This window comes from Coregonus clupeaformis, chromosome 2 (genome assembly GCF_020615455.1).
Source record: "Coregonus clupeaformis isolate EN_2021a chromosome 2, ASM2061545v1, whole genome shotgun sequence".
NCBI classification, from domain to species: Eukaryota; Metazoa; Chordata; class Actinopteri; order Salmoniformes; family Salmonidae; genus Coregonus; species Coregonus clupeaformis.
In genome coordinates this window covers 4,691,727-4,715,750 of record NC_059193.1, presented here as the reverse complement: position 1 = coordinate 4,715,750, position 24,024 = coordinate 4,691,727, and the positions used below count along the sequence as shown (strand labels likewise).

Genomic DNA, 24,024 nt, shown 5'->3' with positions numbered 1-24,024 from the left:
AGGGGAGCCTACGTTTCCATGAAGTGCATCTGCCACAAGTCCCACCGTTCACCCTTTTGCCACACAGCCTGGGCCTAAAGTGACGGTGGCAGGGGATTTGGAGTTGTTTTTAAAAGTGGTAGGAGTTTTTTTTTCTTCAGATCTGGTGTTTAACACCAACCTGTCTGCCACCACATCCAATTCACTGAGTTGTTGTCAAAGTAGGCTACTATTTCTAAATTTTGTGTCAGGCCTAGTCTCTAATATTTTTTATTTATTTATTTTATTTCACCTTTATTTAACCAGGTAAGCCAGTTGAGAACAGGTTCTCATTTACAACTGCGACCTGGCCAAGATAAAGCAAAGTAGTGCAATAAAAACAACACAGAGATTACATATGGGGTAAAAAAAAAAACATAAAGTCAGAAATACAACAGAAAATATATATACAGTGTGTGCAAATGTAGCAAGTTATGGAGGTAAGGCAATAAATAGGCTATAGTGCAGAATAATTACAATAGTATTAACACTGGAATGCTAGATGTGCAAGAGATTATGTGCAAATAGACATACTGGGGTGCAAAAGAGCAAAATAAATAACAATATAGGGATGAGGTAGTTGGGTGGGCTAATTTCAGATGGGCTGTGTACAGGTGCAGTGATCGGTAAGGTGCTCTGACAACTGATGCTTAAAGTTATTGAGGGAGATAAGAGTCTCCAGCTTCAGAGACTTTTGCAATTCGTTCCAGTCATTGGCAGCAGAGAACTGGAAGGAATGGCGGCCAAAGGAGGTGTTGGCTTTGGGAATGACCAGTGAGATATACCTGCTGGAGCGCAGACTACGGGTGGGTGCTGCTATGGTGACCAATGAGCTAAGATAAGGCGGGGATTTGCCTAGCAGTGATTTATAGATGGCCTGGAGTCAGTGGGTTTGACGACGGACATGTAGTGAGGACCAGCCAACAAGAGCGTACAGGTCACAGTGGTGGGTAGTGTATGGGGCTTTGGAGACAAAACGGATGGCACTGTGATAGACTACATCCAATTTGCTGAGTAGAGTGTTGGAGGCTATTTTGTAAATGACATCGCCGAAGTCAAGGATCGGTAGGATAGTCAGTTTTACGAGGGCATGTTTGGCAGCATGAGTGAAGGAGGCTTTGTTGCGAAATAGGAAGCCGATTCTAGATTTAACTTTGGATTGGAGATTCTTTTATGTGAGTCTGGAAGTTGAGTTTACAGTCTAACCAGACACCTAGATATTTGTAGTTGTCCACATACTCTAGGTCCCGACCGTCGAGAGTGGTGATTCTAGTCGGGTGGGCGGGTGCTAGCAGCGTTCGATTGAAAAGCATGCATTTAGTTTTACTAGTGTTTAAGAGCAGTTGAAGGCTACTGAAGGATTGTTGTATGGCATTGAAGCTCGTTTGGAGGTTTGTTAACACAGTGTCCAATGAAGGGCCAGATGTATACAAAATGGTGTCGTCTGCGTAGAGGTGGATCTGAGAGTCACCAGCAGCAAGAGCGACATCATTGATATACACGGAGAAAAGTGTCGGCCCAAGAATTGAACCCTGTGGCACCCCCATAGAGACTGCCATAGGTCCAGACAACAGGCCCTCCGATTTGACACACTGAACTCTATCTGAGAAGTAGTTGGTGAACCAGGCGAGGCAGTCATTTGAGAAACCAAGGCTATTTAGTCTGCCAATAAGAATGCGGTGGTTGACAGAGTCGAAAGCCTTGGCCAGGTCGATGAAGACGGCTAATAAATCTTATTGAGAGAGGCTATCTACATTTTGAAATAGTCTCTGAATAGTTGTTTGAATTTTTACATTGTTACAGAAGTAAGAATCGTTGTCAATCAAATCGCCTATTTTGTGGGTTTTGAAATACTTTCTGAATATTGTCCTCTGGTCACATTTTGGATTATTTTACAAATATTTAAATGTAAATAATATTTATAAGTTTAATATATTATACTTAGTACATTTTGAGTGAGTAATTTAATCAAATGTACTACAATTTAAATACTCTAGAATTTTGTTTTAATCGTTTTTTGATAGTGAGTGTCTTTACACAATTAAAGACAAAATAGTGTTATTCCTATTGACATGAATGTGGCGTCATGTTAAAGAAGAGGTTGTGCTCTTTAAAACTTGTAATTGTCATTTGGTATTTGTTTTTGAGCTATGTCTGTTTGAAATGTGTAAGAAAATGAGCTTTATCTTGAAAATTCTCATTAATCTACAGCAGCATTCTAGAATTCTATTGGGGTCTACAGGGTTAATTAGGCTATTTTCTCTTTAACCATATAGTCTATCCACTAGAAACTCAAGGACAATATGGACACAGATATAAACAATGAGTACGTATGAATACTTTAAAAAAAAGTTATTAATGTATAAATGACCAGTTGCCATAGATTGCCTATTAATTACCGAATATTCAACTTTGGCACATTACTGGTAGCTTTGCAACCCTAGGTTGGATGGATGTACAGTATTATGTCACCATAGGAAATATGCATGTACGTCACAATACTTGTCTATGATAGGCTGGATTGTCACCGACTTCATATCGGGGTTAAGGTGATTTTGTACAGTAGTGTTGACATGTGACAATGTACAGTAAAGTCTTTATTGATTTATTGCTGGTATGTTTGTTTGAAACAGTATACTGGGTATGTATCACTAATGCACAGATACACATGGTGCACACAAAAAGTACTGCTCTTTGAACCTCCATGCCCAAAACCCCCAACGTCAGTGGCATGAGGTACAGAGAAATAGTGTTGCTATGTATTGAGCTGAGGAATGATGGCCTGGTAGTTAATGTTTAATGCCTGGCTCTGGTGAAAATTAATCAGCATTGGCATTTTGGAAAAACAGGACCGAATCTTTCTCGGAAGAACAATCAAACTCAAAAGTATGACAATCTCTGTCTGATATTACTCATTAGTTAATCTCGGCAATCTTGTTCACAATATCTAGTAAATAAAATGTAAAAAATGGTCAAACACTTTAACTTCTTAAAATCAACCAGGCTAACTGCAACAACAACAAAAAAAGTCAGATGCATGATCATATTCACCACCTGTGCATAACCATATCCATATATAAGTCTTGAATGTCTAGGATTCCATCAGAAGCTACACAGCAGCATCTACAGTGGTAAAAGTAAAAAGAGTTAGTCAGCAGTCTGACATCCCTGTGGTACATAGATTATAGTACAACCAGTCTTGATCCTCACTGCTCATGGTCCAGAGTCCAGGGCCTGATAATCACCCTTTGTCCTCCTGTTGTCATTGAATGAGCCACACCAGCACAGTATCATTCACCAGCATCATTCACAAGTTTCAGATAAAAGAGCGTGTGTTAATATGAACCCAAGAGACATAACCACAATGAAATAGAGAAACTCCAGTATAAATGCTCTGAGAGAGGTGCAATTTTGGAATTTAGTTGTGCATCAGCACTTAATTAGCTAATGTCAGCAATTTTGGGGGGGGGGATTGGTAAATTAGTCTAGCGGCCAGCTATCTAAACTTGTAGAAAGCATGGTCGAATTACCGACCAGGGTGAAGCCCATTGATCATCAGTTATCATATTAAAAACTGCAATCATTTGCCTCCACCCTATGGCAAAATGTTTAGAATTGCTGAAAATCTGCTGTAAAACTGCATGAAAATGGGGGGGGGGGGATTTTAGTCACTGGCCTACACACAATACCACATAATGTCAATGTGGATGTATGCTTTTCGAATACTTTTTCTTCTAATTAATTAAAAATGAAAAGATGACATGTCTTCAGTCAACCCCATTGTTATGGCAAGCCTAAATATTAATTTGCAAACATTTCTAAAAATATGTTTTCACTTTGTCATTATGGGATATTGTGTGCAGATGGGTGCGATAAAAATAAATAAATGTAATCCATTTTGAATTTAGGCTGTAACACAACAATATGTGGAATAATTCAAGGGGTATGAATACTGTCTGAAGGCACTGTACATCTACCTCTGTACTAAATGTGGTGCTGTTATCTCAAAACAGTCCTTCTGCATTGTATAACAGTTTTACGATATTTACATTTACATTTTTACATTTTAGTCATTTAGCAGACGCTCTTATCCGGAGCGACTTACAGTTAGTGAGTGCATACATTATTCTTTTTTTCATTTTTTTATTTTTTTTCATACCCCCTGTGGGGGTATGAAAAACCCACAACCCTGGCGTTGCAAACGCCATGCTCTACCAACTGAGCTACATCCCTGCCGGCCATTCCCTCCCCTACCCTAGACGACACTGGGCCAATTGTGCGCCGCCCCATGGGTCTCCCGGTCGCGGCCGGCTACGAGAGAGCCGGCCGCCAGGGGCCAAATCTGTGGGGTTTCCATTTCTTAATTCTTTCAGGGTACATAATGTACCTACGTAGCACATTTGGTGCAGTTATCTCAAAACAGTCATTCCAAATTGTAAAAAAGTATTACATTATGTTGCCATTTTGTAAAATGGCTGCTGTGTCCAAGGGGCCAAATCTGTGGTAACTCCATATATACATATTTTCAGGGCACATACATCTACCTCTGTAACAAATTTGGTGCAATTATATCAAAACACTCCTGAATTGTAAAATGTTGTGTTACTTTCAGTGGCTATTTTGTAAGATGGCTACCATGGCCTGATATCTAAATATTTATATAAACCTACCTCGGCCAAATGTAGTGCTTTTATCATAAAGTGAATGGTTGTTATGAAAATTTCAGCTTAGCCGCCCCACTACCTGGGAAGATCCAGGAGAGTCCTCCGGGAACCAGAGCTGTGGGGATGAAGAGAGCAGCAGCACTCTTACTAAAGGACAACACATAGAACATTGCCTGGTCTCTGGAGGAGAACGTCAAGCCATCCAGGACCTGTAGCAACAATAAAGAGACAGTGATACATCCCACCCTGAAGGGGATGCTGCTCTTCTTGCTCTCAGTGTAGAGGGGCGAGTGCAGGCCCAGGCCCAGGCCAAACAGGGTGCCCATGTTGCGCAGGAGGCTGGCAAAGGGGGTGGAGTCCATGTGGACCCATTCGGCTCTCACACACCACTTCTGGGCTTTCTCTAGGGTCCACAGCAGGTCCACGCCTAGAGCCTTCAGCAGCTCGTAGAAGCCCACAGCGAAGGAGAGCAGAAAGAGGGTGGTGTAGAAGTACTTCTTCAGACTGGCTCTGTAGATCCATTGCACTCTGGAGAAGACCTCAGCCACCATGATACCTGCCATGGATGTAGACAAGAACATTGTAGAACAGAATCGAAACCCAATACCCCTTTTATATTGTAAAGAACAATCTAGTTCTTTTACGGTAACTTACTGTATTTTACCATAAATTCGAAAGAAACTTTGGTTTAATAGTACATTACTGTAAACTTTACAGTAAAAACTGTACTGTAAAAAGTACAGTATGTTACTGTAAATTCCAAAGAAACTTGGGTTTGACAGTATATTACTGTAAAGTTTACTGGCTGCCAGTAAGTTACCATAAAAACAACAGTATTTTTTTTACAGTGTACTTGCTGATCCAAACCAAGCTAAGCCGAGCTGTACTGTGCTGGCCTGGTTGCGCATTCAACACAGTTCCTGGAAAGGACGACAATGTGAAAGGAAAATAACCAAGCCAGCACAGTTCGGTTCAGGTCAGCACAACCTGCTAGGGGTACAAGCTGCATCTTGAAATCTAGGTCAAGCCCTGGTTCTCTGACCTGTGATGACCCCACTGATGACCTGGTGCGGGAAATGGGCAGCCATGTAGACTCTGGACATGCACACCAGCAGCTCTACTGTACACAGCAGCATCCACAGCCCCACTTGCAAGAAACTGGGGAAGAAAAATTAACTAAGGCCCTGCTCCGAAACAACAATAGATCCTTCACCCTAACTAAGTTTTTTTTTTACAGATTTGTTCGTCCAAAAAATATATTTGAGGGCCAGAGAAAGGGCAGTTATTTGAAAATATATCGGTCTATTACCATTTCAACATACTTTATACACTGCTCAAAAAAATAAAGGGAACACTAAAATAACACATCCTATATCTGAATGAATGAAATAATCTTATTAAATACTTTTTTCTTTACATAGTTGAATGTGCTGACAACAAAATCACACAAAAATTATCAATGGAAATCAAATTTATCAACCCATGGAGGTCTGGATTTAGAGTCACCCTCAAAATTAAAGTGGAAAACCACACTACAGGCTGATCCAACTTTGATGTAATGTCCTTAAAACAAGTCAAAATGAGGCTCAGTAGTGTGTGTGGCCTCCATGTGCCCGTATGACCTCCCTACAACGCCTGGGAATGCTCCTGATGAGGTGGCAGATGGTCTCCTGAGGGATCTCCTCCCAGACCTGGACTAAAGCATCCGCCAACTCCTGGACAGTCTGTGGTGAAACGTGGCGTTGGTGGATGGAGCGAGACATGATGTCCCAGATGTGCTCAATTGGATTCAGGTCTGGGGAACGGGCGGGCCAATCCATAGCATCAATGCCTTCCTCTTGCAGGAACTGCTGACACACTCCAGCCACATGAGGTCTAGCATTGTCTTGCATTAGGAGGAACCCAGGGCCAACCGCACCAGCATATGGTCTCACAAAGGGTCTGAGGATCTCATCTCGGTACCTAATGGCAGTCAGGCTACCTCTGGCGAGCACATGGAGGGCTGTGCGGCCCCCCCAAAGAAATGCCACCCCACACCATGACTGACCCACCGCCAAACCGGTCATGCTGGAGGATGTTGCAGGCAGCAGAACGTTCTCCACGGCGTCTCCAGACTCTGTCACGTCTGTCACGTGCTCAGTGTGAACCTGCTTTCATCTGTGAAGAGCACAGGGCGCCAGTGGCGAATTTGCCAATCTTGGTGTTCTCTGGTAAATGCCAAACATCCTGCACGGTGTTGGGCTGCAAGCACAACCCCCACCTGTGGACATCGGGCCCTCATACCACCCTCATGGAATCTGTTTCTGACCGTTTGAGCAGACACATGCACATTTGTGGCCTGCTGGAGGTCATTTTGCAGGGCTCTGGCAGTGCTCCTCCTGCTCCTCCTTGCACAAAGGCGGAGGTAGCGGTCCTGCTGCTGGGTTGTTGCCCTCCTACGGCCTCCTCCACGTCTCCTGATGTACTGGCCTGTCTCCTGGTAGCGCCTCCATGCTCTGGAGACTACGCTGACAGACACAGCAAACCTTCTTGCCACAGCTCGCATTGATGTGCCATCCTGGATGAGCTGCACTACCTGAGCCACTTGTGTGGGTTGTAGACTCCGTCTCATGCTACCACTAGAGTGAAAGCACCGCCAGCATTCAAAAGTGACCAAAACATCAGCCAGGAAGCATAGGAACTGAGAAGTGGTCTGTGGTCACCACCTGCGAAACCAGTCCTTTATTGGGGGTGTCTTGCTAATTGCCTATAATTTCCACCTGTTGTCTATTCCATTTGCACAACAGCATGTGAAATTTATTGTCAATCAGTGTTGCTTCCTAAGTGGACAGTTTGATTTCACAGAAGTGTGATTGACTTGGAGTTACATTGTGTTGTTTAAGTGTTCCCTTTATTTTTTTGAGCAGTGTATTTACAGTAGTTTCAGATGTTCAAGAATAGCCTGGAGTGGTTTTTTAAACCAAAATAATAATTTCCCCAAAACAAACAAATCTACCTCTGTATGGTCTCCCTCGCGGGCCGAATAACATTGACTGGAGGGCCGTAGTTTTCCCACCCCTGCCCTAACTCCCAGGCACTTTGTGTAGATCTGTAAGCATTGAATTGGGTATAAGCAGTAACACCACCATTGACTCCACTTCTCTTTGACCCACTTGTACAGGAGAGGGGGGAACCGTCTTTCTGCCGCCACTGAGAAGACAGCCGTTATCATCACGTACCACACCCCAGCCGAGCCCATGGCATGACCCGAAGGGCTTCCTATGAAAAACAGCACTTTGGCTTCATTGACCATTTAGGATATAAGAGTTGGCTAAAGCACACACATATCTGGCTACCAGGGATATGATGGTAAAGTCTCTTTGTTCAGTATCTATTGTCTGCAGTATTTTCCCATAATCACATTCCACCTCTTTCCCATCCCTGTTTTGTTGTCTTATTTGGACAGTGGACACACACCCTGAAGATGCAATTAGTGAAACAAAAATGACACACTACACTACCGAATTCCTTTCCAGATAAGATTATTCTCTATGTATTTACCCTGCGGAATGGGAATCAATAAGTGCAAAGGTTGTTATGGCACTATAGTACTGTTATCAGTCATTTATTAGATATAGGTTAAGCAAATAATGCTTCCATTTGCCAAGACTGCTATAATCTTGAGGTGTGTTGAGTGATAATCAGTGCTAGACTCTGGCACACATCTATCTATGGCATTGCCTACCTGGTCCAGTTTCACAGGTGATGGGGAATTGTTTTAAGGCAGGGGCTGGATCTTTCCCATAGAAGCGGGTATCATGGACCCACCAATAGGGTCTCTCTCCAAATAGAACCCTGCCATGGAGAGAGAACATCGTTAAACTCTTTGAAATGTTACGACTTTGCAATATATAATGACAATTTCCATTTTAAATTATGTTCAAGTCAGCGTAAGTTCTTGTTTATGTGTACTAAATCGCAATGTGTACCAAAATCCATGACAAACCAATGACAGAAAACCAATTGAATCCGTTCCTTACCACTTCATGACCAGGTTGAGCCAGTCCCCGATGACAGCCACCCAGATGAGCTTTACACCCACATCCCTGCGTAGATAGAACCAGACTGGGAAGAAACAAAAGAAGGTGGTATGCAGGTCTGCCACTGTAGAGGCTAGGCTAAACCAGCCCTCATAATGCCCATACTGGGTCTGCAGATGGACGGCCACCTCCACCCCCCAGCTGTGGAAAATATCCATGACTGTGGTGTTGATCCAGATCAGTCCCCAGGGAAGGTACACCAAAGCTGGGAGAGGATTGGAGAATGGTCAGGAGTAGTCCTCTTGAGCTCCAGGACTGTCGTTCAGTCTGTTGTTCCCACTGGACTTTATTCAAGGTTAGGGCATTTGTTTGCCTCCTGGAGGTTGTTGCAGACATACTCCCTAACCTTTAGCCTACACAGGGGTGGACTTAGTGATTTGGAGGCCAGTCTGAGGCCCCTGGCCTAAGTGATATTTGGTTAACCCCACACCCACCTCGCGGGCAAAACATTTTAACGGCCTCCCTCTTGGCAGCGGAGATAAAAAATATATAATTTTAAAGTTAATTTCCAGCAATTATACACATTTTGCTATGAATAGAGAACGTTGCAGTTTCAAAGCTGCTTTCCTGCAATTCTACACATTTTGCTATGGGGAGGAGAGAAAATGTTGCAGTTTTAAAGCTAATTTCCTGCAATTCTACACATTTTGCCTTGACTTATGCGATGTTCATACTAAATTATATCTGGTTGACTAACAAAATCAATGGGGGCCCCCTGGAGGTCTCACTGATGATATGAGGCCCCAGGCAATTGCCTTGGTTGCCTAATGGTAAGTCCGCCACTGAGCCTACACCCCTCCATGGAGCTCCTGCTGCCAAAGGCGGTAAACAGAGGTGGTCTGCTCTGGAGTGATAAGCTAGCCCCTGAAACAGGATGACTGTGCAATGGTGGGTGAATGTTTTTCCACTCCAGGACTATACGTCTCTTGGCGAGGATAGTAGCAAGGACACTTTAAGCAGTCCAATGAAAATTGATTGACCTATTTATGTCCTACTACCTCAACCACATCCATCATTAACATGTGAAACGAATGGGACTAAATCCATTGACAATTCACAATTGACTTTGTGACCTGCTATAATGATAATAGTTCATTGGCTATTTCTTTCCGAGATAAAACCCTGGCTTGGGGGTTGCCTAGTCTGACCTATTTACAGTAGAGTGATTACCATATCCAGGACCTAGTTTTATTGGTCATTTATCTTCTCAGCATCTCCTGAGTAAGTCCCAAACCATTTAATGATTGATTCCTTTATGTAACCGACAGGTGGGCTAGCCGCTGGATTCTGGCCAGACTCAATTTTCACAAAGTCGTCAGAAATGTATTATATAACTGACAGATTATTGTCTGCAAGTTGTCGAAGGATGGGCGTATTTAGCATATTGTCAATATATATATATTAGCCTTTTTATAATTCAAATGTTTTTGATTTCTTATTTTTTAAATGTGTTGTTTAAAACTGGCCAGAAAGTGGGCTTAGTGAAGTCTGTGCATTTGTGTGACTCTTCTAGTCCCTATCTTATCCATTTCATGGTCTTACAAGGACAACTTACTGTATTACAGATAAAGCAGACTGTAGTGTAGTAAAACATTGGGTTTTGCATTTCAATAGATAAAAGCAAAAGCAATGCCGTTGTCCACACATCCCCTTGCTTGGCTTGTTTTGCCACAAACTGTATTGTGTAGGCTATTTGTTAGGTTTGAATTTGAATTCCACTGGTCAATCATAAATGAAGTATTTTTGTCTATTTCAGGGTGAGAGACACAGAGACACTGATTGACTATTGTTTTTACCCATTCTTTGTACTTATTTGTATGGTCTCTCTCCTTAGTACAACCCTCCCAAACTCCCCTGCCCCGCTGTGTTTTATTACACATGTGCAAGGTCCAAAGATCAGGCTGTACATGCCTTTGGGTGGTGGGTCGCTCTGGTATAAAAACAACAGGCAGACTCCTATATACAGTGCTCTCATACCCCACCACATCTCATATTGGCTTCCTAGACTGACAATTCACTAGGGACAGCTCGAAAATGGAGACAGTCATGAATGCCATGCAGGGCTATGGGGTGAGCACCACTAATTACCTCCAGACCAACTATAAGGATGCCCAGGGTTTGTTCCTGTGGGTGTCCTGGGCTGCTGACCTCAGGAACACCTTCTTCATCTTCTTCCCTCTCTGGTTCCACCTGCGGGAGTCGGTGGGCATCAAGCTCATCTGGGTGGCAGTGATCGGAGACTGGCTCAACCTGGTCTTCAAGTGGTGAGTCGTACTGTTTATGAATGTGTTATGTATGGTTTATGCAAATAAATGGTTACTGGGCTACATCTGGCAAGTTGAAATGTTGATAAATGTGCACAGTCCCTGTCAATTTAATTAAAATAAAATGCAATAGACTTAAATTCCCCGCATTCATCTTAATTCTAAGTGGCTTGTGCTTTCCTTCCTAAGGATTCTGTTTGGTGAGAGGCCGTATTGGTGGGTCCATGAAACACCTTACTACATCAATACCACTGCACCTCACATTGAACAGTACCCCATGACCTGTGAAACTGGCCCAGGTAAGAAGCATCACTTTACTTCCATATACTTTTACCATAGTGCCTTATGATATGAAATATACACTCCCCTGCATATTTATTTGGAAAGTGAAGTGAAAACTTTTAATTTGGCTCTATACTCCAGCATTTTGGATTAGAGATCAGATTTTTCATATGAGGTGACAGTACAGAATGTCACCTTTTATATAAGGGTATTTTCATACATATCTGTTTTACCATTTAGAAATGAAAGCACTTTATGTATCTAGTCCCCCCATTTGAAAGTGTCATAAGTATTTGGACAAATTCACTTTGAGGGTATTTTCATACATAGCTCTTTTACCATTTAGAAATGAAAGCACTTTGTTGAAAGCCCTTTACAAAAAAAGTTATTCAAAATGACACAATACATTATTAACCATTCATTTCTATTGGGCACAACATCATCCGAAACGCAACCAAAACAAACTGCAAATGCATCCAGCAAGTATGTAGTCAAAGGTTTAGAATTTGATCCCATATTTCTATCTCACAATGACTACATCAAGCTTGTGACTCTGCAAATGTATGGATGCATTTGCAGTTTGTTTTGGTTGCATTTTAGATTATGTTGTGCCTAATAGAAATTAATGGTAAATAATGTATTGTGTCATTTTGGAGTAACTTTTTTGTAAAGTGCTTTCAACAAAGTGCTTTCATTTCTAAACGGTAAAACAAATATTTTTTAAAATACCTTCAAATAAAAGGTCACATTCTGTACTGTTGCCTCATATGAAACATTTTATCTCAAATCCAAAATGCTGGAATATAGAGACAAATTAAAAGTTTTAGCTTATATGTGTATGGGAGTGTATATGCTATGATTCAGTGAATATAGCCAACGCTTTATAATTGTAATGATGTTGATAATATTCATGGTTTACAATATTATATAGTATTGTGTTGGGTTTTCATTTTACTTGAATAAAGTGCTATGACCATTGACTGAAGTATGCTTCTCTGTCTGTGTGCCTGGTAGGCAGTCCCTCCGGCCACGCTATGGGAGCCGCAGGCGTCTACTATACTCTGGTCACCTCCATCCTAGCCATCATGCTGACCAAGAGTGAGACGAGATCTTCCTCCAAGGGCCTGTAAGTTCCAGAACCTTCAACCCCTCTTTCTCTTGTCCTCAGTGATCTTGTTCTTGTTTGCCATCTTTCGTTCAGTGCTTATCAGTTTTCTCCCACCTATCTGTGAAGCACTGTAGTTGATGATTTACCCTGAAAACTAACTTCAGTTGTCGAAGGGAAGGGGATGTGCAAAAGATTCCATTCGAGCGGTTTTGTTGTAAAATCAAAGGAAGCAACAGTCTATTAAAAGTATTACATGTGTAGCAGTAGAAGCCTATTTACCTGTAGTGACACAGGAAAAACAAATTCCCCTGCTGTGAATAATATTCATTTGCACATTTACTGGTATTCAAGGTTTCTTATACACTATCTTAGCAGCCAGACAAATTTCAAAACGCTTAAAGATGTATTTGCTGAAGGTTCCTCTCCCTCTCCCCTTGTCTGGGCAGGTATCTGCGGGGCACTCTGTGGGCATTCTTCTGGGCGGTCCAGGTGTGTGTCTGTCTCTCCAGAGTCTTCATTGCTGCCCACTTCCCCCACCAGGTCATCTGTGGAGTCATCACAGGTCAGTATGAAGCCCTTATACCAGCCCTTATAACAACCCTCATAAATATGGTACAAAATGTGCAGATTGTTCAACTACATGATGCTAATATTACGTTTTCTATTTGATTTCCAGGTATGGTTGTGGCCGAGGCCTTCAAAAGAACCCAGTGGATCTACGGAGCCAGTCTGAAGAAGTACTTCTACACCACCCTCTTCCTGCTCTCCTTCGCTGTGGGCTTCTACGTGCTGCTGAAGGCTCTAGGCGTGGACCTGCTGTGGACCCTAGAGAAAGCCCAGAAGTGGTGTGTGAGAGCCGAATGGGTCCACATGGACTCCACCCCCTTCGCCAGCCTCCTGCGCAACATGGGCACCCTGTTTGGCCTGGGCCTGGGCCTGCACTCGCCCCTCTACACTGAGAGCAAGAAGAGCAGCAGCACCCTCTTTAGGACGGGATGTATCGTCACCTCGCTGCTCCTGCTGCACCTCTTTGACTCCTTCAAGCCCCCCACGCACACTGCCACTGTCTTCTACCTACTGTCTTTCTGCAAGAGCGCCACTGTCCCCCTGGCAACCGTCAGCATCATCCCCTACTGCGTGTCTGGAGCTCTGAGCAGCGTGCAGAGCAAGAAGCATATGTGAGGTCGTTGGTGGTCAACACGTACAGATATGGATATGACTCCAGAATTGAACCGTGCTTTAATCCTTAATCATTTCATACATTGACTTTCTTCCCAAATAGCCCAAGCGATCAACAAGCCCTTGTGGTCTTTGTCTTCCCTACTTTCATCCAGTCACTCACTGCAAATGTCTTATTTTCCTATTTACACACAGTGTGAACACTAAAATGAAAGGACTATCCAGTGAATTACTCAGTGGCACTTAAGACCCTGTGATTTGATTGTATAAAAAATGATAATTTATAAGTAGTTCAGTGCGAACTCATGAGTCCAGCAAGTTAATGTTCCCATTTTGAAAACGAGATAAAGCCGGATCAAATCCAGGAGAAAATGAGCCCAAAAGCTCTGTCAGGGACTTTAGTGGCCCGCTTTACAGTGCGTTCTAAGAATATGTTATATATAAATAACTTTGTTAATATTTGTTTTGTAACAGTATTTTTCCTGTTTAATATATTTTTTGAAATTCTGTCAGATATTTATAATAAAAATCTTTCAAATATATCACTGAACATTACTAAACATACTATTAGGGATCAGTTCAGACACATGATTCTACATTCAGTTTAATTGTTTCCTAACATTAATGACAAATTACTGACAAACTATCAGCAAGTCCACAAAACTTTGAAACTGCAGCAGTGGTAAAATTGAAATCCTCACACTATCAGTGACATGCGTCTACAGAACAAATACACATTGTAAAAAAAAAAAAAACGATTTGTACAGTACATATAAACAGAGTCAAACCAGTGGTCATCAACCCTATATGGAGCCCTGGCCTCTGGCCCCACACTCACTGATAATCCCTGATGACATAGGTCCACACGTCACACAGACGTCACTCCCTGCAAGTACTTAGAACTGACAGACTTGGCTGAACCATCAATATTTGACTGCCAGGTTTTTAATCGATAGTCTGGCCTGCTTTTGGTTATGTATTTGCTAGCCTCAAAGCGGACCAAATAAAAATGACTGTCCAAACGTATTTATTTAAATACACTGGCTCGCAGTCGGTATTCCAATTCATCCCAAAGGTGTTCGATGGGGTTGAGGTCAGGGCTCTGTGCAGGCCAGTCAAGTTCTTCCACACCGATCTCGACAAACTATTTCTGTATGGACCTCGCTTTGTGCACGGGGGCATTGTCATACTGAATCAGGAAAGGGCCTTCCCCAAACTGTTGCCACATACAGTAGTTGGAAGCACAGAATCGTCTAGAATGTCATTGTATGCTGTAGCATTAATATTTCCCTTCACTGTAACTAAGGGGCCTAACCCAAACCATGAAAAACAGACCCAGACCAGTATTCCTCCTCCACTAAACGTTACAGTTGGCACTATGCATTGGAGCAAGTAGCGTTCTGCTGGCATCCGCCAAACCCAGATTCGTCCGTCGGACTGCTAGATGGTGAAGCGTGATTCATCACTCCAGAGAACGCGTTTCCACTGCTCCAGAGTCCAATGGCTGCAAGCTTTACACCACTCCAGCCGACGCTTGGCATTGCGCATGGTGATCTTAGGCTTGTGTGCAGCTGTTCGGCCATGGAAACCCATTTCATGAAGCTCCCGACAAACTATTGTGCTGACGTTGCTTCCAGAGGCAGTTTGGAACTCGGTAGTGAGTGTTGCAAACGAGGACAGACGATTTTTTGACACTACGCGCTTCAGCACTTGCCGGTCCCATTCTGTGAGCTTATGTGGACTACCACTTCGCAGCTGAGCCCTTGTTGCTCTTAGACGTTTTCACTTCACATAACAGCACTTACAGTTGACCAGGGCAGCTCTAGCAGGGCAGAAATTTGACGGACTGACTTGTTGGAAAGGTGGCATCCTATGACAGTGCCACGTTGAAAGTCACTGAGCTCTTTGGTATGGTAACATAAGACAGATGGTTACTTAAGGCAAAAACAAAAGTAGGGTGGTTGGTTGGGGTGGATGAGTAGGCGTATAGCGCGAACATCTAGCAACCTAAAGATTGCGAGTTTGAATCCCATCATGGACAACTTTAGCATTTTAGCTAATTAGCAACTTTTCAGCGACTTACTACTTTTTAGCTACTTTGCAACTACTTAGCACGTTAGCTAACCCTTCCCCTAGCCCTAACCGTAATCTTAACCCTTTTACCATCCCCTAACCCTAACCCTTTAACCTAACTCCTAAACTTAACCCTAACCCCCTAACCCTAACCCCATAGCCTAGCTCACGTTAACCAGCTAGCTATGTTAGCCACCTAGCTAGAATTTATAACATATCATACGTTTGGCAAATTTGTAACATATAATACGTTTGGCATATTTGCAACATATTGTAAGTTTTGCAAATTCTTAACATATAATGCAAATTGTCATTCGTGACATATCATACGAAATGGGTGATGGACATCCACAAATTAATACACACCATACGAAATGTAACATATTATACTAAATGGAGTGTCTCGGATTTACGTACAGAATAATATGAAATGCTCTGAGACCAGGTTGGTGTTTCTGGGGGGGGATTCAGACACTCCAATCATCTATTACAGCTCACTCTTGCAGTGTTCCTGTAGTAGGGAGCCCACCTCACTTCGGGGTGCCATGCTGTTGACTTTGCCCTGGAAGCTTCAGTTCTTCCCAACCCCTTTGCCCTGGAGCATCTCCAGCACACTGCAATACAGACACAGATACAGTACCACGTTGTTACAAATTTCAGTTAAAGTATTTGTTTGAGTTTGAAATCTGTTTTGAAATGCTGTAGCAAATCTTCCATAATCTACTTTTTTCTTGTAAAAGTGTGCCCCCTGGCTTGGTGACTAATTCACTGCAAGAACCCACTTTACATAAGTCAAAACTCAAAACATCCAAGCTCCTGAACAGGGGCCAATCATGGATTTCCCAATGCAGAGCCCTTTCAGTTCTTACCGACCCACTGGGTCCTACCAGCAGGAACCACCTGGTATCTTCTCCTCTCCAACAGTCAGGAACACTAACGTCTCCTATAAGACAAAAAACAGGAGGGTTTATTAATCAAATCAAATCAAATTTTATTGGTCACATGCGCCGAATACAACAGGTGCAGACATTACAGTGAAATGCTTACTTACAGCCCTTAACCAACAGTGCATTTATTTTAAACAAAAAAAGTAAGAATAAAACAACAACAAAAAAAGTGTTGAGAAAAAAAGAGCAGAAGTAAAATAAAGTGACAGTAGGGAGGCTATATATACAGTAAAATAAAGTGACAGTAGGGAGGCTATATATACAGGGGGGTACCGTTGCAGAGTCAATGTGCGGGGGCACCGGCTAGTTGAGGTAGTTGAGGTAATATGTACATGTGGGTAGAGTTAAAGTGACTATGCATAAATACTTAACAGAGTAGCAGCAGCATAAAAAGGATGGGGTGGGGGGCAGTGCAAATAGTCCGGGTAGCCATGATTAGCTGTTCAGGAGTCTTATGGCTTGGGGGTAGAAGCTGTTGAGAAGTCTTTTGGACCTAGACTTGGCACTCCGGTACCGCTTGCCGTGCGGTAGCAGAGAGAACAGTCTATGACTAGGGTGGCTGGAGTCTTTGACAATTTTGAGGGCCTTCCTCTGACACCGCCTGGTATAGAGGTCCTGAATGGCAGGGAGCTTTGCCCCAGTGATGTACTGGGCCGTACGCACTGCCCTCTGTAGTGCCTTGCGGTCAGAGGCCAAGCAGTTGCCATACCAGGCGGTGATGCAACCAGTCAGGATGCTCTCGATGGTGCAGCTGTAGAATTTTTTGAGGATCTGAGGACCCATGCCAAATCTTTTTAGTCTCCTGAGGGGGAATAGGCTTTGTCGTGCCCTCTTCACGACTGTCTTGGTGTGTTTGGACCATGATAGTTCGTTGGTGATGTGGACACCAAGGAACTTGAAGCTCTCAACCTGTTCCACTACAGCCCCGTCGATGAGAATGGGGGGCGTGCTCAGTCCTCTTTTTTTTCCTGTAGTCCACAATCATCTCCTTTGTCTTGGTCACGTTGAGGGAGAGGTTGTTGTCCTGGCACCACACGGCCAGATCTCTGACCTCCTCCCTATAGGCTGTCTCATCGTTGTCGGTGATCAGGCCTACCACTGTTGTGTCGTCGGCAAACTTAATGATGGTGTTGGAGTCGTGCCTGGCCATGCAGTCATGGGTGAACAGAGAGTACAGGAGGGGACTGAGCACGCACCCCTGAGGGGCCCCCGTGTTGAGGATCAGTGTGGCAGATGTGTTGTTACCTACCCTTACCACCTGGGGCGGCCCGTCAGGAAGTCCAGGATCCAGTTGCAGAGGGAGGTGTTTAGTCCCAGGATCCTTAGCTTAGTGATGAGCTTAGAGGGCACTATGGTGTTGAATGCTGAGCTGTAGTCAATGAATAGCATTCTCACGTAGGTCTTCCTCTTGTCCAGGTGGGAAAGGGCAGTGTGGAGTGCGATAGAGATTGCATCATCTGTGGATCTGTTGGGGCGGTATGCAAATTGGAGTGGGTCTAGGGTTTCTGGGATTATGCTGTTGATGTGAGCCATGACCAGTCTTTCAAAGCACTTCATGGCTACAGACGTCAGTGCTACGGGTCGGTAGTCATTTAGGCAGGTTATCTTAGAGTTCTTGGGCACGGGGACTATGGTGGTCTGCTTGAAACATGTTGGTATTACAGACTCAGTCAGGGACATGTTGAAAATGTCAGTGAAGACACTTGCCAGTTGGTCAGCACATGCTCGGAGTACACGTCCTGGTAATCCGTCTGGCCCTGCGGCCTTGTGAATGTTGACCTGCTTAAAAGTCTTACTCACATCGGCTACGGAGAGCGTGATCACATAGTCATCCGGAACAGCTGGTGCTCTCATGCATGCTTCAGTGCTGCTTGCCTCGAAGCGAGCATAGAAGTGGTTTAGCTCGTCTGGTAGGCTTGTGTCACTGGGCAGCTCGCGGCTGTGCTTCCCTTTGTAGTCTGTAATAGTTTTCAAGCCCTGCCACATCCAACGAGCGTCAGAGCCAGTGTAGTATGATTCAATCTTAGACCTGTATTGACTCTTTGCCTGTTTGATGGTTCGTCTGAGGTCATAGCGGGATTTCTTATAAGCGTCCGGGTTAGAGTCCCGTTCCTTGAAAGCGGCAGCTCTACCCTTTAGCTCAGTGCGGATGTTTCCTGTAATCCATGGCTTCTGGTTGGGGTATGTACGTACGGTCACTGTAGGGACGACATCATCGATGCACTTATTGATGAAGCCAGTGACTGATGTGGTGTACTCCTCAATGCTGTCTGAAGAATCCCGGAACATGTTCCAGTCTGTGCTAGCAAAACAGTCCTGTAGCTTAGCATCTGCGTCATCTGACCACTTTTTTATTAACCGAATCACTGGTGCTTCCTGCTTCAGTTTTTGCTTATAAGCAGGAATCAGGAGGATAGAGTTATGGTCAGATTTGCCAAATGGAGGGCGAGGGGAGAGCTTTGTATGCGTCTCTGTGTGTGGAGTAAAGGTGGTCTAGAGTTTTTTCCCTCTGGTTGCACATTTAACATGCTGGTAGAAATTAGGTAGAACGGATTTAAGTTTCCCTGCATTAAAGTCCCCGCCACTAGGAGCGCTGCATCTGGATGAGCGTTTTCCTGTTGATTAATGGCCTTGTACAACTCATTCAGAGCAATCTTAATGCCAGCATTGGTTTGTGGTGGTAAATAGACAGCTATGAAAAATATAGATGAAAACTCTCTTGGTAAATAGTGTGGTCTACAGCTTATCATAAGATACTCTACCTCAGGCGAGCAAAACCTCGAGACTTCCCTTAGTATTTGATTTTGTGCACCAGCTGTTGTTTACAAATATACACAGACCGCCGCCCCTTGTCTTACCAGAGTCAGACGTTCTGTCCTGCCGATGTAGCGTATAGCCTGCTAGCTGAATGTTATCATTGTTGTCGTTCAGCCACGACTCCGTGAAACATAAGATATTACAGTTTTTAATGTCCCGTTGGTAGGATAACCGTAATCTTAACTCGTCCATTTTATTCTCAAAAGATTGAACGTTGGCTAGTAGGATTGATGGGAGAGGCAGTTTACTCGCTCGCCGTCGGATCCTTACAAGGCACCCGGATCTGCGTCCGCGATATCTCCGTCTCTTCCTCACGCGAATGACGGGGATCTGGGCCTTGTCGGGTGTCTGTAGGATATCCTTCGCGACCGCCTCGTTGAAGAAAGAATATTCGTCCAATGCAAGGTGAGTAATCGCTGTCCTGATATCCAGAAGCTCTTTTTGGTTATAAGAGACGATGGCAGAAACATTATGTACAAAATAAATTACAAATAACGCGGAAAAACACACATAATAGTACAATTGGTTAGAGGGCTGTATTAGGTATTAGGTATTCATAATACAACAGAACACCTCAATTTCCAATATAATCAGTCATGGTACAGTTAAGCAATAAGGCCCGAGGGGGTGTAGTATATGGCCAATATACCACGGCTAAGGGCTGTTCTTAAGCACGACGCAACGCGGAGTGCCTGGACACGGCCCTTAGCCGTGGTATATTGGCCATATCACAAACCCCCGATCTGTAAGGGTTGGGGTGAGGTGTGACCCAGGTGCGGTGCAGGATATACAGTAGGCAGTAGGCAGAGGTGAAACAAGGATCTTTACTGGTGGTCCCGAAGCTAAAATACAAAATAACAGACTTATCACGATAAAAGAAAGGCGGAGCAAATAAGTCTCCAAAAACCGGCAGACAGCCAAAATACGAAATAATACCTAAGACTGAAACAAATAACGAAACAGGGAGAACACTTCTCACCTGTACATAGATCTCCAATCAGACACTGAGTAGTACTGCTGGACATAGAGAAACTAGCAGAGAAAACTGAGCAAGAACACAGGGAAGTGAGGGCATAAATACACAGGTGAACCGATAGACACAGGTGACACCAATAGGATGATGATTAGTCCCAACTGTGAGTGAGGAGGTGCCTAAGGTTGTCGGAGGATGACACCTAGTGGGTCGCTCCGGAACTGCGACCCCCTCCTGTAACACCGCTCAGCCTTATTGCTGTTATAAACTAGTTACCAATGTAATTAGAGCAGTAAAAATAAATGTTTTGTCATACCCGTGGTATACAGTCTGATATACCACATCTTTCAACCAATCAGCATTCAGGGCTCGAACCACCCAGTTTTTAATGCTACTTATAACTTAGATGCATTTCAGTAAAGAAGATTAGACAGTAATACCTCAGTGCCTATTTCATTGGCTATGATGCTCATGAACTTGTTGTCAACCTCTTTTCTAAATGGGGAGAAAATGGAACATTATCTTTACTATTTTAATAAACTGATACGTTTTTAATGACAGATTAGCAACCCAGTCATTTCATTTGTCCATCTGAAAATAGGAGTATGTGTGGAAAGACCCTCCCTTGTGTAAGGTGAAGAAGTTGCCTCTCTCTGGGTTGCTCTTTCTGGGACTTTTAGAACAGCCATGTCTCTCAGTAGGCCCAGGTTACTCTGTCAAATGAAAACAGTTTGGTTAATGATTAAATTGAAGGCAGAATAAGGTAACTTCAGAGCAACAGGAGGTTTTCAGTAGCTTACCTTCTGTAGTGCCTTCAGTCTTCTGGATCTTGTCCACTCCATCAACATGATCATATGGTCCTGTTCTGTCAAACACAGTCAAATCAAGTGTTTGAGACTTTATTTCTTAACACATGTATTGCATTTAAAAATCACTATAATGTATATACATAATTTATAGCATTTTACGTTTTTGCCACATTGAACATTGCTTTGCGGGACACACTTGAGGAGGGACACCAGTGAGCGTTCTCTGCTGTAGCTTTTCTCAGCATACTTCAGGACCTGGTTGCCCACTAGGAATAACAGGATGATTTTGTTCTTCTTTCCTTCGTCAGTTGCCAGGAGTTTTATGACCTAATAACAGAATGTGGCTTAAAATAGCTTTATGGATTAAATGCTACTCTCACTTTTGACAGATTGAATCACCACATCAGATTCAATCTGTCAAAAGTAAGAGAAGCATTGCATCCATAAAGCCACATTAAAAACATAAGAGGTGAGCTATATCGTATCACATATTAAATCCATTGGCAAAGTAGTAGAGGAGGTGTTGTAGTTATGGCATAAACATAACATAATACTGTACATAGAAAAAGTTTAAGATAAAGTTTACCGTGTTTAGTTTGAGAGTCACCTGTAAGTGAGGCTGGTCCCACAGCACGTTAGCATCAACGCCCTTAATGTCGATAATCCGGATAGGCCCTGCTGCGTTGTCTAGGAGACCACCACTCCTCACCTTGTAGATGTACAACAATGACGAGTTTAAAATGTACAGTAGTCCCTCTACACAGCTCATGGGTTAATATATCACCATGTAGCTTTGGCAAGTGACATGAAATATGGAGAAATAGTGCAGCAGAGTAGTGACTTATTGTATTATACTGATAGTCTTTTCTCTGGTGCATGTTTGAGTGTTTACTCTATATGCATGTTATGATGCCCATCTTTTCCAATGCAGGGTCGTCTAAGTCGTCTAACGAGAGGACCTGAACAGTGACAGGGACATGAGCACAAATCTTCTCACTGACTGCTGCCTCCAGGGCCTCCATCTGGGCCGGCTTCATGGAGTGTCCAGCTCTACGGTGCTGCGCTGATGCCCTATCTCCCTGGAACATGCCAATGGAAGAGAAAGATCGGTGCAGAAATGGTCACTTAATTTAATGGTCAACCAATGCATTACTTTTGTGTACAAGTGCAAGCACTGAAATCAATGTGCTTACTGCATACTTACGAGGATGTGGTCTTGTACCCAAACATGGAATCTGCAATAGCTGTGATTAGATGTTGCCCTAAGGACCAAGTAAAAAATAACTCAGTATTTATGCAACTGTACCTTCAAGTACACTTAAAAAAGCACCTGAATGCACCGCTTAATCATATTGCATAAATAGCCTACATGTAATGGTTTCTGAGAAGCTGAATTGTAAAGTTCTGCACTGCACATAAGGTAAGCCTGTCTCTGCTCGTACCTGAGTGTTGCTGCTTGTGGTCAAACCTCCGCTCCCAGTCCACCTTCAGCTGCACCTCCTGGCCCACCTCTAGGGCTGAACCCCTGCCATGTCATCTGCAGCACCGGCACGTCCCCAATCAGCCTATGGTCATCTGGCTGGAGATGGAAGATACTAGGTGTTAGCCTGCTTCCTACCACTTACAGCCCACCTCAACAATGACCCCATCCTTATCTCACCAGAAAGAGAGGGGTAGTTCAGTGACTTCAAAGATGATAGAGTTGATGCATTCTGGCCTTCCTGTATTTACCTGACCACCTCCCTCAGGAAACAATATGCTGTGTTGGAGCTTGACATTGAAGCCTTGAACTGTTTATTCCTTCCCATTGATTTCTTCTTTAAGTTCACCAGGTGAGCAGGCCACCACTGAGATGACAAACTGCAGAGAGATAGACAATTTGCCGTCACTACTCACAACATGTAATTGGATGAGCACGTGCGTTGGGATGTTAAACACAACTAGACCCATGCCAGTTCAGTCTGGCTAGCTAGCTTGATTTATTGTGTGGCTAATGTGCCTTTTGATTAACATTTCATCATGGCATTGGAAGACTAGACATCGTGGAAGGAATGTCTCACTCTGCCTGTCAACAACTTGCTAGCTAACTAAAGTGGGCTACACACAAAATGAGGACAAGTTACTGTAAGAATGTTAGCTAGCTAGCTAGCTCGTGCTAGCTGTAAGCTAATGTTAGCTCGCAACTTTTCAGCTAGCACCTTTTCAGCTAGCAAGCTCCTGACTGTGCCAGCTAAGTCTGAAAAAAGCACAAGGTAAACAAATATGATGTTACTCTCTCTCATACCTCTTACATGTAACAGTCCCTTTGACACTGAAATGCCATATTTAAAGCAGCAATATGTAACTTTTTGGGCGACCCGACTAAATTGACATAGAAATTTCAGTTATAGATCTATCATTGTCATTGAAAGCAAGTCTAAGAAGGTAGATCTGTGCTATATGCACTATTTCTATGCTTCCTGTGCGCAAGTTCACCACAGTTTAGATGGTACAATGATTCTCTACACTATACTTGCTTGTTTTGTCACATAAACTGAAATTAGGCGAACTATTAGAATTTTAGCAACCAGTAAATGGTGGAGCAATTTCTGCATATTGCACCTTTTTAAAGAAATATAATATCATAAATCCAAGCTCTATTTTAGATCACTGTAATATGGATGAGTTTACTAAGCTAACTGGTCTACGCAGCAGCTCAGTAGCCAGAACTGGCTGTGTTCTTTTGGCAGCAAAGAAACAGTAGCAACAGTAGCTAGTATTTCCAATGTCAGCTTCTGCCTTCAAAATAAAAGCCGCTAAAAATACTTTTCC

At 43.3% G+C, this 24,024-nt stretch overlaps 2 protein-coding genes and 1 pseudogene across 3 annotated transcripts; 1 reads left to right on the top strand and 2 right to left on the bottom strand.

The window, feature by feature from the left end:
- Nucleotides 1-4,259: 4,259 nt before the first annotated feature.
- Nucleotides 4,260-9,098, bottom strand: g6pc1a.1 (glucose-6-phosphatase catalytic subunit 1a, tandem duplicate 1). 2 transcript variants are annotated; one of them, XM_045225966.1, is made up of 5 exons: nucleotides 8,702-9,098; nucleotides 8,407-8,516; nucleotides 7,808-7,940; nucleotides 5,725-5,840; nucleotides 4,260-5,238 (listed from the first exon to the last, which is right to left on the bottom strand). In XM_045225966.1, exons 1-5 carry the CDS (start codon nucleotides 8,917-8,919, stop codon nucleotides 4,730-4,732), a joined length of 1,086 nt encoding a protein of 361 aa, XP_045081901.1. In that variant the 5' UTR covers nucleotides 8,920-9,098; the 3' UTR covers nucleotides 4,260-4,729. The 2 variants fall into 2 exon arrangements, with proteins under 2 accessions (XP_045081901.1, XP_041758883.1); XM_041902949.2 differs by having other exon boundaries at nucleotides 7,835-7,940; nucleotides 8,702-9,095.
- Nucleotides 9,099-10,715: 1,617 nt separating this feature from the next.
- On the top strand, nucleotides 10,716-14,136 carry LOC121586342 (glucose-6-phosphatase catalytic subunit 1-like). The gene is made up of 5 exons (XM_041902962.2): nucleotides 10,716-11,025; nucleotides 11,215-11,324; nucleotides 12,322-12,433; nucleotides 12,862-12,977; nucleotides 13,092-14,136. Exons 1-5 carry the CDS (start codon nucleotides 10,796-10,798, stop codon nucleotides 13,595-13,597), a joined length of 1,074 nt encoding a protein of 357 aa, XP_041758896.1. The 5' UTR covers nucleotides 10,716-10,795; the 3' UTR covers nucleotides 13,598-14,136.
- A 2,018-nt stretch (nucleotides 14,137-16,154) lies between these two features.
- On the bottom strand, nucleotides 16,155-23,536 carry LOC121585578 (annotated as a pseudogene).
- Between the last annotated feature and the right edge of the window lie 488 nt (nucleotides 23,537-24,024).

Bases quoted from the DNA above. Each gene is read 5' to 3' on its own strand.
- LOC121586342 (XM_041902962.2), top strand. From the start codon at position 10,796: ATGGAGACAGTCATGAATGCCATGCAGGGCTATGGGGTGAGCACCACT. The intron at 11,325-12,321 runs GTAAGAAGCATC...TGTGCCTGGTAG, and splicing joins GACCTGTGAAACTGGCCCAG to GCAGTCCCTCCGGCCACGCT. The intron at 12,978-13,091 runs GTCAGTATGAAG...TTTGATTTCCAG, and splicing joins CATCTGTGGAGTCATCACAG to GTATGGTTGTGGCCGAGGCC.
- g6pc1a.1 (XM_045225966.1), bottom strand. From the start codon at position 8,919: ATGGATATTTTCCACAGCTGGGGGGTGGAGGTGGCCGTCCATCTGCAG. The intron at 7,941-8,406 runs GTAGGCAATGCC...TGTTTTTCATAG, and splicing joins CACCTGTGAAACTGGACCAG to GAAGCCCTTCGGGTCATGCC. The intron at 5,841-7,807 runs GTGGTGTTACTG...TTTCTTCCCCAG, and splicing joins AAAGAGAAGTGGAGTCAATG to TTTCTTGCAAGTGGGGCTGT.